This window comes from Scatophagus argus, chromosome 8 (assembly GCF_020382885.2).
Source record: "Scatophagus argus isolate fScaArg1 chromosome 8, fScaArg1.pri, whole genome shotgun sequence".
In the NCBI taxonomy this organism is placed as follows: Eukaryota; Metazoa; Chordata; class Actinopteri; family Scatophagidae; genus Scatophagus; species Scatophagus argus.
In genome coordinates this window covers 21,712,886-21,728,401 of record NC_058500.1, presented here as the reverse complement: position 1 = coordinate 21,728,401, position 15,516 = coordinate 21,712,886, and the positions used below count along the sequence as shown (strand labels likewise).

General features: G+C 40.4%; 1 protein-coding gene across 2 annotated transcripts; it reads left to right on the top strand.

Moving 5' to 3' along the window:
* The first annotated feature begins 2,683 nt into the window (after positions 1–2,683).
* On the top strand, positions 2,684–11,948 carry si:ch211-220i18.4 (SRSF protein kinase 3). Of its 2 annotated transcripts, XR_006844188.1 has the most exons (13): positions 2,684–3,181; positions 4,005–4,108; positions 5,125–5,233; positions 5,766–5,853; positions 6,147–6,234; positions 6,617–6,723; positions 8,308–8,479; positions 8,748–8,824; positions 9,268–9,375; positions 10,507–10,576; positions 10,702–10,794; positions 11,311–11,607; positions 11,687–11,948. XR_006844188.1 is itself a non-coding variant. In XM_046398132.1 (12 exons), the coding sequence occupies exons 1-12, from the start codon at positions 3,132–3,134 to the stop codon at positions 11,496–11,498; spliced, it is 1,254 nt and encodes a 417-aa protein (XP_046254088.1). In that variant the 5' UTR covers positions 2,684–3,131; the 3' UTR covers positions 11,499–11,948. The 2 variants fall into 2 exon arrangements, 1 of the variants encoding a protein (XP_046254088.1); XM_046398132.1 differs by having other exon boundaries at positions 11,311–11,948.
* Positions 11,949–15,516: the final 3,568 nt, after the last annotated feature.

The following is a 15,516-nucleotide window of genomic DNA, read 5'->3' as shown; positions in this document are numbered from 1 at the left end:
ATGTGTGTCTTAAATTAGCAGCATCACAGTGGAGGAGTGCAGGTCATGTAGGGGTGGGGGTCAGGTAGGCCAGACTGAAGGTCAGCAAGTGTGTGTGTGTGTGTGTGTGTGTGTGTGCAAGCATGCATGTTTTAGCATTACATTTTCTTTCGGCAGCATGTGTTCTAAGCTATCAATTTATTATTACGTTTCAGAGTTAAACTTGAGTAAAAAGATAAATAAATAATGCTGCGATGAAAAATTATTTTATCACCTAATATTTATCTCCTACTAACCCAGTGATCTAGATCTGTGCATGCAGGTGCTGTTCTGGTGTCTCTCAGCACACACACACACACATGCTCCTGCTCCTGTGGGAAGTGTCTTATTACAGCTCTCTGAAAATGGAAAATGGAAAATGGTCTCAGCCAGCACAGGCTTTTCAGCTTAAGGTTGGACCAGCATTAGACAGTAATAGGACACCCAAGGACTGAAACACCTGCAGTCTGATGCTGCACAGCAACTGCTATTACTTTGATGAAGCTTTTATTGTTGGGTTCCTTTGAAAACTTCATCAGAGACCAACTGTAGTCTCACAAATGATACATATATATATATATATATATATATATACACAACTCACTGACACAGTGCAAACAAAATTCCTAACATTACAAGCTTCACAGAGATTAAAATTCATTGCTGTGCTCTTTCAAGCCAGCTTGTCCAACCAGTGTGTGCATACAAAAGGTTGCTTGGCTTCTCACTGGCACCAAAGTGATGCCATGAAAGTGATTTTAAAATCTTATTAACTGTTTAAAGGTTAGACAGTTTCTGAAATGAAGTCTTTCTGGTTCCTTCCCAAGAGTTACGTGAGAAAATCAATACCATCCTCATGTCTGTAAGCTATGAAGCTATCGCAAGCAGGTGATTAGCTTGGTATAAGCCTGAAAGCAGCGAGAAACAACTAGCTGGGCTCTGTCCAGAGGCATATGAATCCCTAATTTCACTGAATGGCACGTTCTTGTAGACTTACATGATGCAACTATTTTGAGGAAGTCACTGGTCAAGAAAGAGTGCCAGCACATAATTCCTCATAAAATCACAACTTTCTAATAGTGTGATATTTCAAAAGCATTTTGAATTATTTAAATGGGAGTACCTTGGTCCAACCACCCGGTGCCAAACTTTCAAAATCCTGTCCACAGTTACATTTAATTATTATCTAAGTATCTCTTGATCATTTTGTGAAATGGCATTGTTAATTCAAAATGGGGAAGGGAAGAGGAGATAAAGTACGTACTTCAGGAATGACTGTGGCATCCTTTTATTCTCAGAAGAAAAGGATGGTTTTAATTAAATAAGGTGAAATACTTCCAATTCAGATTCTAATAATACTTTTCTTGTTCATTCTTTTGCTCACTGAAAATACATATGTCCACTCCAGTGACCATTATGTGGCTGTCGGGTGCACATTAGGTCCACCTTTTCTTGTTTGTTTGTTGATTTAAGTTTCTCATAGAAATGACACTTGAATAGTTTTATAATATTAAATAGTCTTCAGATTTTATTAAGGATGCTGACTCAAAAGACATCACTCATCAGACCTTCACACAGCTCCCTCTGAAGCCTGAAAAGACTTCATACATTCTCCCATCTAACGTTCTACTAGGATGTAAATTGGTGTATTTCCTATAAAGTCGAGCTATTGTTTTAAACCATCAAGTCCAGGTCCTGGTCCAGGCTGAAACACAAAGGTGATGGAGCCCTGCTGTTATTGTTTCCCCAGTGCGACCTGTCTGATGCCAGGTGTCCCCTCTCAAAGGCCATTGTTATGTCTGAAGTACCTGTTACTGCATATACTGTAGTAGATCGGAAAATGGTACACACACACTAATTTGCATAAGCAACAATAAAGGATTTCAAATTAAAATTAAAACAAATTCAAACAATGGTTAGCCGGTCTCATTAGTGTTTCCTCATGCAGTAACAAGCCCACAGCACTTCAGCCATAGTGTGCTCTACAGTATCGTCAGGACCTGTGGCAACGTGGCATCTGTACAGTGAACAGTTATTCATGAAGGGTCGAGGGGCCCTCAGTGTCTGAGAAGTGAAGGCCAAGTGTTCTCACGTTTAAGTCCCATCACATCCCACACATATGCTTCACACGTATTACATCGCACCTCTTATTTCCCTCCTTTCCACATGATCAGTTCTCTGTCTGTGCTCTGTACTTTATTTCCCAGCAGCCCTTTGGCTCTGTGCTATCAGCCAGGAAGTACGGAGTGTTAACAGCGTAGTGCTGGCAACAGAAAGCAGAGAATCAGGCTTTGGGATGTGGAAAGTTTCCACCCTCGCACACACACACAGGGGAGAGATGAAGGTTGAAACGTCAAGTGTACATATATATAGATAGCTATGGATGGGATGGTAATAGCCACCCATTTCCTATACCGTCAGGGTCGTGGGGGAGCTGGAGCCTGTCCCATCCCAGCAGTTTTTGAAACAACTGACCTCAACTCACCTTCGTGTTCATGACTTTATTGTGAAACTTTATATCGCGTTGGAGGATGGGCATCCCATTCTCAAGCCAAATTTAGCAATCTGTGATCCCTGTGTGGCCCCAAGGTCAAAGTCCCCAACACGTGAGACAGGGGCGTGGGGTGGGGGGTTGGGGGGTATCATCAGCTGCCACTCTCTGTTGTGGCTTTCCCACAGTGGCCGACAAGCAAGGTGAAATCGAGGAATAGACTTAGAGAGACAGCGAGAGAGAGGGAGTCAGCTCCGGCTTTCTCTTTCCCAGGATTGAGTGAAGGATAGAAGTTGCCCAGTGGAGCGGGTAAAGGTCTGACAAGCAGTGAGTTAGGAAGCTCCTGGGGTTTTCCATGTTTGGCCCCTGCTGACTCCTGCTACTGGCATTCCTCGTCTCCTGATAGATCTACCAGACCCTCCCCCACCACCACCTCTCAGCTAAGTGGTGCAACACTGAAGCTGCTGGGGCTTCACTTGCATTAGCTAGTGCATCTATTTCTCATCCTTACTTTGCGTCAAAGATTTGACCTCTGCAGGCATCTGATATCCACCAATTTTTATTACAAAGATAGCTGCTCTTTGGTTGCGGTCCAAGCTGATGTGTCTGCAGGGTGCTGAACATGCAGAGGAGTCCCCGCTCAACGTATATAGCTCCTAAGCAGCATCATACGTAAGTAGTGTACATGGTTTCCTTTATCTGTGACTTTATGGGAAAAACTCATCAAAACACTGGGTAGTTTAACTGCAGACAGCTTATGTTTTGAATTTCAAGCACACAAAGTACCACAAAAACGTTAATATCTGTGGAGTTGCAGTGTGTTCACTGTTGGTGGATGCATTTGCTTTAATGTCTATATGCAATTCTGGTTTAATATCATCAAAACACAGTTTACTTCAACTGCTGTTTTCCATGTTCACACTACTGAAGCCCATAGCAGTAAAGTTTAGAAGAGCAATGCAAAAATAAAGCATGTCAGCTTTATTATAGATATGGATGTGGCTTATCTTAGAGTTTCAGGCAGGATATCTAAGTGCCAAGTCTTCACATGTCTTCATATTACATCCTGCAAATTTTACCATCAGTAAATATAAGGGCAAGGGACCACAACTCACAGCTGAGTCTGACACTGTATGTTCTTCCACCCACACAGAAATCAAACGGCACTATTTTTAGACATGACATGACCGAAACTCTCACACATCCAAAGCAGCTGGGATGCAGACTTATCAGGTTGCGTGAACATACAAAATGATTTATGGTTGAGTCATAATAGTACAACTTCTGATGCTGCTTGTCCACTCTTTGCCAGACAGTGGGACAAGTTTCCATGGCAGGATGAGTCTCTGGGCAACTCTAAAAGTTGTTCATCTGTCCTGTCTGACCCCAGCAACTTGACACTGACACACACACATGCATACTTTATGCAGAGGATGCACAGGCAGCAACGCAGTAGACTATCACATTTTCATATGTGATGTCTGTGTGTTTGTAGGAGTGAACCTGAATCTTCCAGTAACTTTGAGGCCCTAGGATGTCACGAGCAGCTGTATCCAAAGGACAACCAGGACTCTGAAGACCCCAGAGAATATTGCTATGGTATCTTTACTCACTTCATCATCTGTACATGTACATTTAAAGGAGAACTGGGTAACATGAGTCACTTTTTAAATGGAATGATCTTACTGCAACTTAAAAGGATATTGTTTCAAATAATAGTTAATATGTATAGCTCAGGTTGTTGGGTACTCATAATAATTAAAACCAGTTATTAGTTATTAGTAGTTTGCCCCAAGACAGGGATATAATAAGAATGGGAATGGGATAAAGTGAACCCTCTAGGGATAATAGTCTTTTGGTCAGTCCGCCTTTCAGGAATGGAAATGCCATTCTTGCTTGTGAATTTAAATGTAAGCTCTCTGCATTGTAAGGTACTGCTTGATTCCACCATACACAGCTGTGTCACGATCAGACTGTGACGCGGCAGCTGGAGCTGACTGCAGCCATCCTGAGTAATGCTCGTGATTCCACCAGGCTCACCACAGTGGATTTCAGAAGAGTCCCAGAAGCAGCTCAGCTTAAAATATATAAATACTGTCAGACACAGCAATGACATAAGGAATCCAGTCAGTTTTCAAAATCAAACACCCAGTGCAGACTGCCGATTGTATATCACACCTAAACACTCTAAAAAAGAAACCTTTTATGTTGCCTACTTGACCAAATCAACAAAATCTGACTCAGTAAAGTCAATAAAACTGGGCAGTTATTCGGTTACTTTAAAATTATTATCCTAACTCAATCAAAAAAGGAGCTGTATTGATAAAGCATTTAGCCACAGCAGTGTTTTGAGCTGAATGTGAACATGCTAACATGTTAAATAGTATTAAACCAAAGTCCTGGACACACTTTTTGACCTGATGAAGGTGTTAGACCAAAGGATATTCAAATTCATCCCGAGTGAGACTGGTGTCTGTGTTTGGAGGACTGGACAGTATGATTTCTGATTTTGAGTTATTTTTACCATTGAAGCTTAAATTGAAAATATCATATACATTGTTAAGTAATAGATTATCTTGTCTATTCTCAGATTTGTGTTGTTTTTATCTCCTCAGGTGGGTACCACCCTGTCCAAATAGGTGACACCCTCAACAGGAGATACCAGGTGGTTTCTAAGCTCGGCTGGGGCTATTTCTCCACCGTCTGGCTGTGCCTGGACCTCAGGTTAAATTACTAAGAATTAATTAAATATATTATAAATATATTATAATTAATAAGAATTTTAACATGTAATCCTTTTAAAATGCTGAAGGAATCATACCATTCCAGATGTTTTTTGTTTTTGAGTATTCGAATGTCCGAACTTGAATTAGTGTCCTTTTGCAGTTCATACTTATCGCCAGCTACAGTAAATAACTAGTTGAGAGTCTGCTTTTCATTTCTTGAGGACGTTTATGTGCAGTACAGATAACTGTGTTTAAAAAGAAATTCTTTGGTAAAAAATTAAAGTTGCAATAATAGACGTAAACTAACTCAACTGAACTGTGTTGCCGCAGTTTGCATGATGCTTAACATATCGGACACGGGTCACCGTTCATATCTTAAAGGTATAGTTCAGTTTTTTTGAAATGGGGTTGTACAAGGCACTTATACATAGTCAGTATATTACCTATAGTGGGTGGATGTGCCCCGCAGTAGTTCATAGCTTTAGCAGAGACTATTCTGAGAAGATCTGATCTGGTGTCTGTGTTAGCAGGCAGGGTCTCCGTGTTGCTGTGAAGGTGCTGAAGAGCGGAGCTGGCTTCACCCAGGCAGGACAGGATGAACTTGCACTCCTACGATGTGTTAGTGACCTGCTGTTTCTACTTTTCCTTCTGAACGTGCCTTCCTCACTCTGTCCTTTAATATTCCGTGTTCATTTCAATTCCAAATTGAGGAGAAAATTATTTTTTTTCTCCATATGTCTCAAAATCAACCTCACAGTACTCCGTCCTTTTCCAACTTCCACCTTTCTCTAGATTTTTCTCAACACTGCCCTCACCCCTTGACACTTACTATTTACAACATGCTATTTGTTAAAATACAAATTGCTTTCCTAGTCCCACTTCTCTCCCTCGTGTTCTCTCTCTCTAATCAGGCAAGTGGTCCTGCGAGCCGTCATCCCTCGAGTCAAAGGATTGTTCAGCTACTAGATGAGTTCAAGCTGGCTGGGGTCAACGGGGTCCGTATCCTTTTCACAGACAGTCATTTCTTGAGGACACAATCTTAGCCTGACACAGAGGACTGAAGAGTTACTGTGTGTGTAGGTGTATGTCGAAAAACTGAAGTGCATTGATCAAATCAGACATCCAATATCAAGTAGAGCATATGATGTCAAGTATATAAATTATATGACAATATTAAAATGTTTTATCTCTGCTAACTCTGACAGAACACTATTTCCATAAGTGCAACAAAAGACAGCATTTTACTGGCCAATTGAAGACAGTATTGCATTGCATCATACAGTATTTTATGATGCATGCATCGTATAGTGAATACTGTATGATGCAATAGCCAATAACTTGCAAATGTGTAACAGAAAAATCCTTGATGGCTGCTGGTTAGACATCTGCTTGGTGCTGGAGCTGTTAGGGCCAGACCTGAGAAGCTGGAATCTATGTTTTGGGAGTCCAGGGCTGATGCGACCTTCAGTCAAACAAATACTTATTCAGGTAAAGAGCAGAATTAAAGACTTAAGAAATTAGGATCACACAAAGACAGGTCACTCAAAAAATTGGGGCACACAAATCAAGATGGCGGTCTGGAAGTCCTCTCCTGTGAGATTTTGAGTGTCAGGGGTTTCATTGCTTTCATTATCGTGAATTATGAACCAAAGTCCTCTGCTGCTCTCAACACAAATGTAAAGGAGAAAAAAGTGTGAAAAAGTTTGATTTAATTTATTCAATAGGCTACATGGATTAACTGTGCTGGAGTTAACTCCAGATTAACTCCAGTTTTTCTCTATAAAGGTTACAGTGAAATTCACCATATAAAATAACATAAAAACCTAGAAAACATAGAAAAACTTAGGGACCTACCTCACATTCTGACATCAGTGAATGATTCTCCACTATGCCTCTGCATTAGAGTCAGATGTGCACAAAAATATGGGACAAATCACATAATAACTGATTCAGTAAGGGACAGTACTTTTTCCTTTTAGATACGGGATGTTCCTGTATTATATAGGGGAGGTAGTTTTGGGCAATACACTTACTCTCTTTACCAAGAATTCTTTGAGAAAATTGTTACAACTCTTATGTCTGTGGGCTCAATGTGAAGCTATAGCCAGCAGGCTGTTGTTTAGCTTAGAATTAAGAGTGGAAGCAAAGGGTTAGCATGGCTCTGCTATGAGGTATAGTCACAGCCCTACTATGGACAGCCTGTCCACTGCCTATTAAAACCCATTGTACTGAAGGTTGGCTGCACTTCACCTACTCGCGAGGTAGTCCTCAATAAATGGGAGTGAATGGAGCTATGTAGCTAAAATAATTATTTATACCTACTTCTGGACAAAAATGCCCAGATTTTATTTTAGTTTTTGCAAATATAGTATTTGTTATATATCATAACTGAAAAGAAAAACTACTAATGCCCATTTGTTTCTCTTATAGGGCAGACGGTTTTGCCCATAAAGGGTAGCAGTCTGCTAATGTATGCTGATTGGTCAGTGAAAGATTTACAACTAGCAGTGTTACGTTATGGTAGGCTCACTTCAATTATCATTATGTGAAGATAACCACAATAATAAGGTTTCGGTTTTGTGTATTATAGTCCTTATGCATTTTCCTAATGAGAGCTACAACAGACATTAGCAGTGTGGTTAAAGCAAAACACAAACTTGTGTCTGTCATAACCGGAAGTGTAGTAGAGTTCTTCCTATATTAAAGTTTCTTTAGTATATTGATTAGTGAGCTTTACAGGTGCTGGTGGTGTATGTTTTGTGCTAGGCTTTATGCTAAGCTAAGCTATTCAGCTGCTGGTTGTGGCTATTTAGCACAGACACATGCGAGTTGTACCAGACTTCTCATCTTTTCTCAGGCCATGAAAATATTCTGTGTTTCATACACAGTGTGTTCTGCACAGCTGGAAACCAGGGGCAGCTGATGTGTGGTTAAACTACAACGTTTTTGTCTTAAGCCATCTCATCCTGATCTGTTTGAGCCACTAGTTTGTATGATGAACTTAGTGGTCATACTCACAGTACTATATGTCTGAAAGGAAACATCAAGACTACTATTGTTTGTTTTCTCCAGGTTCTGGAGGGCCTGGACTACCTTCACACTCAGTGTAAAATCATCCACACAGACATCAAGCCTGAGAACATCCTGCTGTGTCTGAAGGAGCAGTCTCACAAAGTACCAGGAGGGGGCAGCAGCTCCTCCTCTTCCTCTCCACTGGCAGGGAAACCAGGGAAACATGCCACAGGCACAGTTCTATACTCTCTTTCTCTCCCCCTCCTCTACTAAGTTCATCATATGTGTGTGTAAAGCAGATACTTAGAGCCAACTTGTGTGGAAATATCAATCGTTTAACATAAACGTCCCTGCTCTGTACTCACCTAAGGGTATCATATCAAACTAATCCAAAATATCAGACTTGGACAAAACTCTCCAATATTTGAATTTCTTGTGAAACATTATTTCTTGAAATGAGATAAAGGTTTTAATACATGATGTGTTGCCATTTATTTCAGAGAGGGAGCAGGTGAACCCATGCAGTTTAAGGGAAATCACAGTGAAGATTGCTGACCTGGGCAGCTCTTGCTGGGTGGTCAGTAGCTGCTCTATACTTAACATACTGCAATTATAAACGCCTGTGACATTAGTGTTAAATTAGTTAAATTTTTTCATCTCTAAACCCACAAGAAAGGTTCACTTATACAGCATATTTAGTCTAATATTGTGTTTAATCCCCAAGAAACATGGTTTTAGAATATGTTTCTATAACTTCAATACAAGCAACAGTCAGAGTTGGAGGTTAGAGTTGAAGTGAGGAAAAAATGTCATTTATTACTAAAAAGCTTGATAAACCCATTGTGCACTACCTGCTCAGCAAGAAACAGCACACAGGCACATTTGGTGAACACAGAGGAACATGTGTAGCAGATACAGATTGAAATATTTCCTTCAGGAGTAAATGAAGAACAGAAAGATTACAATTAATTAACAATTTATCTACTGTGTCTGTCTGTCTGTCTGTCTTTCTTGGGCCAGTACAAACATTTCTGTGAGGAGATCCAGACTCGTCAGTATCGCTCACTAGAGGTTTTACTGGGATCTGAGTACGGCCCGCCTGCTGACATTTGGAGTGTTGCTTGCATGGTAAATATTACATATTATGATGTTTTCACCGTTTGAAATGTTCAAACCAAGGCTCCAAGTTTTAAAGCTGCACCATTCTATCAAAAGGAAATAAGATTTCCATAGATTTTAAAATAAAGTGTTTCTGCACAGTAAGTGCTTATACTGCACCAGTAGGTCAGTGTGGTGGAAGATGTTAAACATGGAATCTGAGTTTTTGCCAGAGCTGGAATAGGACTATGAGAGGTCTAAAAAAACTTGCATGAAGGCAATATTAGACATAGTAATGCCATTTGAAAAAACTTAGAAGTTAGTTTGTGCTACAACTATGAGTTTGCAGCTGTGATTACCTGCTCAATTAGGCTTCAGTAAACAAAGGGGTTAGTTGCTTCTCTGTCAGGAGTTCTGTTTCCAATTTTTGCAAAGTATAAAAAAAAAAAAAAAATGGATTTGTTTTCATTATATAGGTATATCCTGCTGCACAGGAAGTAAGTCTATAAATATAGAGTGTATAATGACACTTGCTTTAACATCTCCTTAATTTTATATACAATTTCAATATATTTTTACATTTTTCCTCAGAAAATTCATATGTACCTTCCGGCCCAATTTATTGTCTATAATCATCCACAATTATGTGTTTCAATTTCAACTTCTCACTCATCATGATGTTTGACTTTGTTAGAAGTAAACTAGCAAGAACTTACATATATAATTTCATTTATACATGGGCCTAACGCTGAGCCTGGAGGAACCCCATGAATAACCTTCCTAACTGTAAAGAAACCAATTTGTTTGAAGATTTGATGTTTTTATGTGTAGCAGCTAGCGCGTTGTCAGGGGAAAGATATTTGACAACTTTTATCTTCAGGACTCATCGTGCTGTGAGGATAAAGGCAACAGTATTACATTTAACAATCTTGTGAGGGTTCAACATGTTCATTAGGATTCATCCACATTAACATTCATACAAAATTATGTGCCAATCCGTCTTGTATGTGTGGAGGTATTTCACTGAATGCGTAAAAAGTTTGACCTATAGGTGACGCTAGATTTAAGTCAGTTTTATTGGTGTTCATGCCACAATTTTAAGACAGATACTGCAGTCATCAGTCAATGTGTTTGTGTGGTTTTTCTCTTGCGTTCTCTCAGGCCTTTGAGTTGGTCACTGGAGACTCCCTGTTCGTGCCCCGAGTCAGCGAGACCATTTCTCTGGAGGAAGGTGTGATTAATACAGTGTGCTGACACTGACAGAGCGACTGTAATTGTTGATGCAGTGTATGCTACTGTGTGCTATAAATACGTCTCATGCTTGCATATGTGTGTTTGTCCCTCTATCCACCTCAGACCATATAGCACAGATCACAGAACTGCTTGGTAAAATTCCACTAGCTGTTGCCTTCTCTGGTAAATATTCTGCGGAGTACTTCAACCACAGGGGTAAGTCTGCAACTGATTTATAATTGATTGGAGTCTGTTTGAATGTTGTATGCTAGTATGATTTTACTTTATTGATTCCCTCAGTGTAAATCATTTCATAATCACCACAGTGTGCACGGTGGTGCAGTGGTTAGCACTGTCGCCTCATAGCAAGAGGGTTCCAGGTTCGAATCCCGGTCTGGGCCCTTCTATGTGGAGTTTGCATGTTCTCCCTGTGCCTGCGTGGGTTTTCTCTGGGTTCTCCGGCTTCCTCCCACAATACCAAAAACATGCACATTAGGTTAATTGGCTACTCTAAATTGCCCCTAGGTGTGAGTGTGAGAGTGTGTGGTTGTTTGTCTTTGTGTGTTGGCCCTGCGATTGACTGGCGACCAGTCCAGGGTGTACCCCGCCTCTCGCCCGTAGTCAGCTGGGATAGGCTCCAGCTCCCCCGCGACCCTGACGGATAAGCGGTATAGAAAATGGATGGATGGACCACAGTGTGAGAATCCCTGTGTAATACTGTGTTTAATCCAGGTGACCTGCGTCGTGTCGGTCCGCTGAGACTCTGGAGCCTCCACGACGTTCTGGTGGAGAAATATCACTTCCTGTTGGAAGAAGCCTCTGGATTCTCTGACTTCCTTCTTCACATGTTGGATTATCATCCAGAGAGGAGGGCCACCGCTGCACAGTGCCTCCACCACCCCTGGCTGACCTCATGGTAGTCTCCTAACGGCCCTACGTGGACAATCATCCAGTTCAATTTGTGAATTCCTGTGGAATTTTCCTGATAGGGAATAGGATGCCCTTCTTCACTGGAACCCAAAGAGATACTTTAAGCTGCTAAAGGGTTGTATACATAGATCTTGGCAGACTTTTGAGTCCTATCAGCAGCAGCTCTGTGGAGGAGAAGATGACTCTGTATTGTCTCTTGCTAGACTGACAGGCCTCACAATACAGCCAGGGTGAAGCTGTCAGTTTCCCACAATCTTTAAGAGCAGCTAGTTATCAGTATGACTGAATGTTAGCAAATAAATCAGATAGTGAATAAAAATATATAGATCCATTTCACAGTTTTTCACATCACATGTAATTTATAGATGCTTTTATTTCAGTTTACTTTTTGTACAGTTTAATGAACAGCTTTAAACAATAAAGGCAGATTAATTGCCGAGCAAATGTGCACTAATCGAAGTCAATGGCTTCATGGTTATGATTAGAGATACTTCATCTCACAATGCTTTTCACAAATGAAAGGGCCTCCAACTTTTCCAAACAGGGTGACCATTATATAATGAACACACTGAACATTTTCCTTTCTTTTTAAACTTTAAAGTGGATCAGATGACTACATGTACTAATTTTCCACTGTGGAATTTTCATTATTTTAAACAATTCTGAAGCAAAGCTTTTAGGGTATAAATTTCAGGTCAGAGAAAAAGATCATCATCAGACTAAATTCATGTTGATGTATAAATGATCACATCTGTATTGCACTAACTTGAATTATTACTAAAAATACCAAATCAGAGGCTGTTTATTACATAAAAGATCATCAACAGATAAGGTTGAAATCTACAAATAACAGTGTCTTCAACTTTATTCTTGTTTGCTTTGAGACCTTAAACATCAAATTATGATTGGACTTTTCCTCATTAAAATTATAATAATATCGTGAAAGTTAAGCTGTCCAGAATGGAAGTTTGACAAACATATATACATTTACAGTGTGTAATATGTGGATCATACATTATCTATCATTATGTCATCCTATCCAGCTGTAGGCTTGGCACTCCACTTGTGGGTTTTCTTTGTAAACCACCATGTAACTGCACTCTGCTCTGATCAGACGACACTTCCTGGGCCAGGACGTGGGCATCATTGGCCTGGAAGGACAGAGAACAGACATGATTTAAGGCCAGAGTGATTATGAGACCATAAAAAGCAGCTGCAATGACAGAATTCCCATAAACAAGGATTTAGATAATTGAAATCATTTACTATGATATGATATGAATGTGAAAGCGAATAGCCTACTCACGCAAAGCAGTAGAAACCAAAGTCATGACAGAAACACTTGTCACAGCCCCTCCGGAAGGAATCTCCTGGTTTATAGTGCTTGTCTTTATATGAGCAGGTGCCTGAGGAGGAAATGATATACCAGTCTCTTTTGTGTCCATATTTCCTTTCTAGTTCCAGGTATGACCCTGCTTGGTGAATTTTTTAAACAGGAAGTTACATCAAAACTTCAAAACAAAAGCAGATTCTATAAATGTCTACTCTCAATGAAGAATATATAAAGTCCTACTGCAAGAAGTCAAGCTAAATCTAGTGTCCACAATAAATTATCCTTCCATTCCTGCAGGCTGCCAGAGCTCCCCTCAAGGGAGTATGCCAGTCACCTTGAGAAAGGGATCAATAGGAACACACTGATCTGCTGAGAAGAGCCCCCATGGGACTGAATGTAAGGTCGGAGTGTAGAGGACATAGTCAGGGGTCAGCCAGTTGGGGTTGGTTTAATGGCCAGATGACCATAAGTCACAATGCAAGTGTTCATTTATGCTCCCTGGCCAGCAACCCCAGGACTGGACTGGGGCATGCACACACACACACACACACACACACACCCCACACACAGTAACAGAAAGCAGAAGTAGTTCTTACCTTTTATGTGGTATATGGAGGCCTCTGAGTATCCATTGTTAAACAGAAGATTGAGGGACAACACCAACAACAGAGAGCATCCATGAATGTTACTTAAAGAGGATGACATGTTAAGCAAAAAAAAAAAGGAAGAAAAAACTTCCACAAAGACCGAAGAGACGATTATCAACTTTTTCAACCTGTTTAATTAGTTTGATTATTTAAAAAATTCCCAATTTTAAATCTAATGTGAGCGTCCAGTACAATCCAATAAAGTCTTTGTGATGACCCAGTAACACTGGCCAATATTTATAGAGTCACATCTCTGGTGGGCAGAGAGAGAGAAAATATCTCTCACCATGTTTAGTTCCATGGTTTCTTCCCAACATCCAACTTTTGTTTCAGAGCGAGGAGTGTTTGGAGTGTAGCTGTGTACCCATGCGTCCATAAATATTACCTTTGGCCCTTGCATGCTGCATAAAGCTGCGTGGGTGAAAAGATGATGGTCATTGGGTTCAGTGGTGACAAGTAACCAACTGGACATTTTCAGGTGTCTGTATCTTTTATCTGCCTGCTTACCATCTTCCCTCATTTAATCTTCATATTTAACTTTTTCCCTTTTCCTCTTCCTCTGTTCCCAAACATGCACAGATGCTGACTATTAGAGCGCAAGATATTTTTGTGACTGCTGACTACCAGCAACTATTTGTGCTGACATTGTTGCTTGTGTGAAGGAAATTAGTTTCAGCCTTTTGATCACATTCTAAAACATCAAAAATGCATCAAAAATATTGAAAACTTGAAAATCCATCAAAGAACATGATGAACGTGCCATGGTTTGTGCAGCTTTTGACTGTTTAGATTTGCTGCAGTACATATGCATTAAGTGAAGAGTGCAATATTGCCAAGAAAATATGTCAGATATTTGACATGCCCAGTATGATAAATGGAGTGTGACATCTTGAGAAACATATGATGTTCCAAGGTGTGAGTTCACACATGTGTAGATTGTGTTATGCCAAAAATATAGACTCATGTCAGATAACATGTCTGAGTGTCTCCCACGCATGCACACATATTTTACTGGATGTGTGACTGACCACAGAACAGCTTGTGGTCGATCCCTTCCTTCCTGACATCCTCTGGCCAGTAAGCGGCGGGCACGCCATGCTCCGACAGAAGAGAAAACCAACAGGACATCAAGGGACTGGAAGGAACTCGTGGTGGCCGAAGGTTCCAGCTCAAAACCACAGCTTTCTTCATGTTAAGCCTTTAGTCACACAGGAACAATTACAGGATGTTCGGTGGCATCGGTGGTTAGTGGTAAGCTCCAGTGTTTTGAATATAAACAGCACTGCTGCATTGCTTCCTGTATCTACATCTGTTGCCACAGGGAACAAATATTAGGTGAAATCTAAAGCTTGTCTTTAGTTGTGAAAAGTATAGGAATTATGTTCATACTAGAAGACACTGAACATCACATTTGTATGTCCACACCAACATTCAGTGGTACACTGTAGTGGAGGGTGTGGAGGTCAGCGGGGTTGACTAGCGTATAGTTTTTCTGACTTTCACCACAGATGGTGTCCAGTAAGGCCAGCAAATAAAAGTCCAGTGTGTAGAATTTAGTGACATCTAGTGGTGCAGTTGTGGATTGCAATCAGCTGAACACCCCTCGTCTTACTGTGGTGCAACATGGCGGCTGAAAATGGATCTGTAGATATGAAAAGCATGTAACAAAATCACGACAATTCTAGTTTTAGGTGATTACACTAATGAAAACAAAATAATGAATATTAGATTCCATTTCTTCTCCTTAATTCTACACTCAGCACCTTTAAAGTGCTAGCTTCAATCAACTGTTTTTAGTTCTTAAAGCTAACTACATTTTAGCTGTACTTTATTTATTTTTAGACTCAGTTGCACACCAAGAAAACATCTCATTACAAACATACTAGGACAGGGACAATAAATCACTTCAACATTCCACAGGTAAACCAGTTCATTGGTAACAGGTGGCAGCATCATGATTGTCTATGAAGGGGCATCCTTGAAAGGCTCAGTCGTTCACTAGCAAGAAGCATGACAAATGACACGAGG

What these genes read in the sequence shown, in the direction of transcription:
- si:ch211-220i18.4 (XM_046398132.1), top strand. Translation starts at nt 3,132, where the DNA reads ATGCAGAGGAGTCCCCGCTCAACGTATATAGCTCCTAAGCAGCATCAT. An exon ending in AACTTGCACTCCTACGATGT is followed by an intron (nt 5,854 to 6,146) that starts GTTAGTGACCTG and finishes CTCTCTAATCAG; the next exon opens with GCAAGTGGTCCTGCGAGCCG. An exon ending in GACCATTTCTCTGGAGGAAG is followed by an intron (nt 10,577 to 10,701) that starts GTGTGATTAATA and finishes TATCCACCTCAG; the next exon opens with ACCATATAGCACAGATCACA.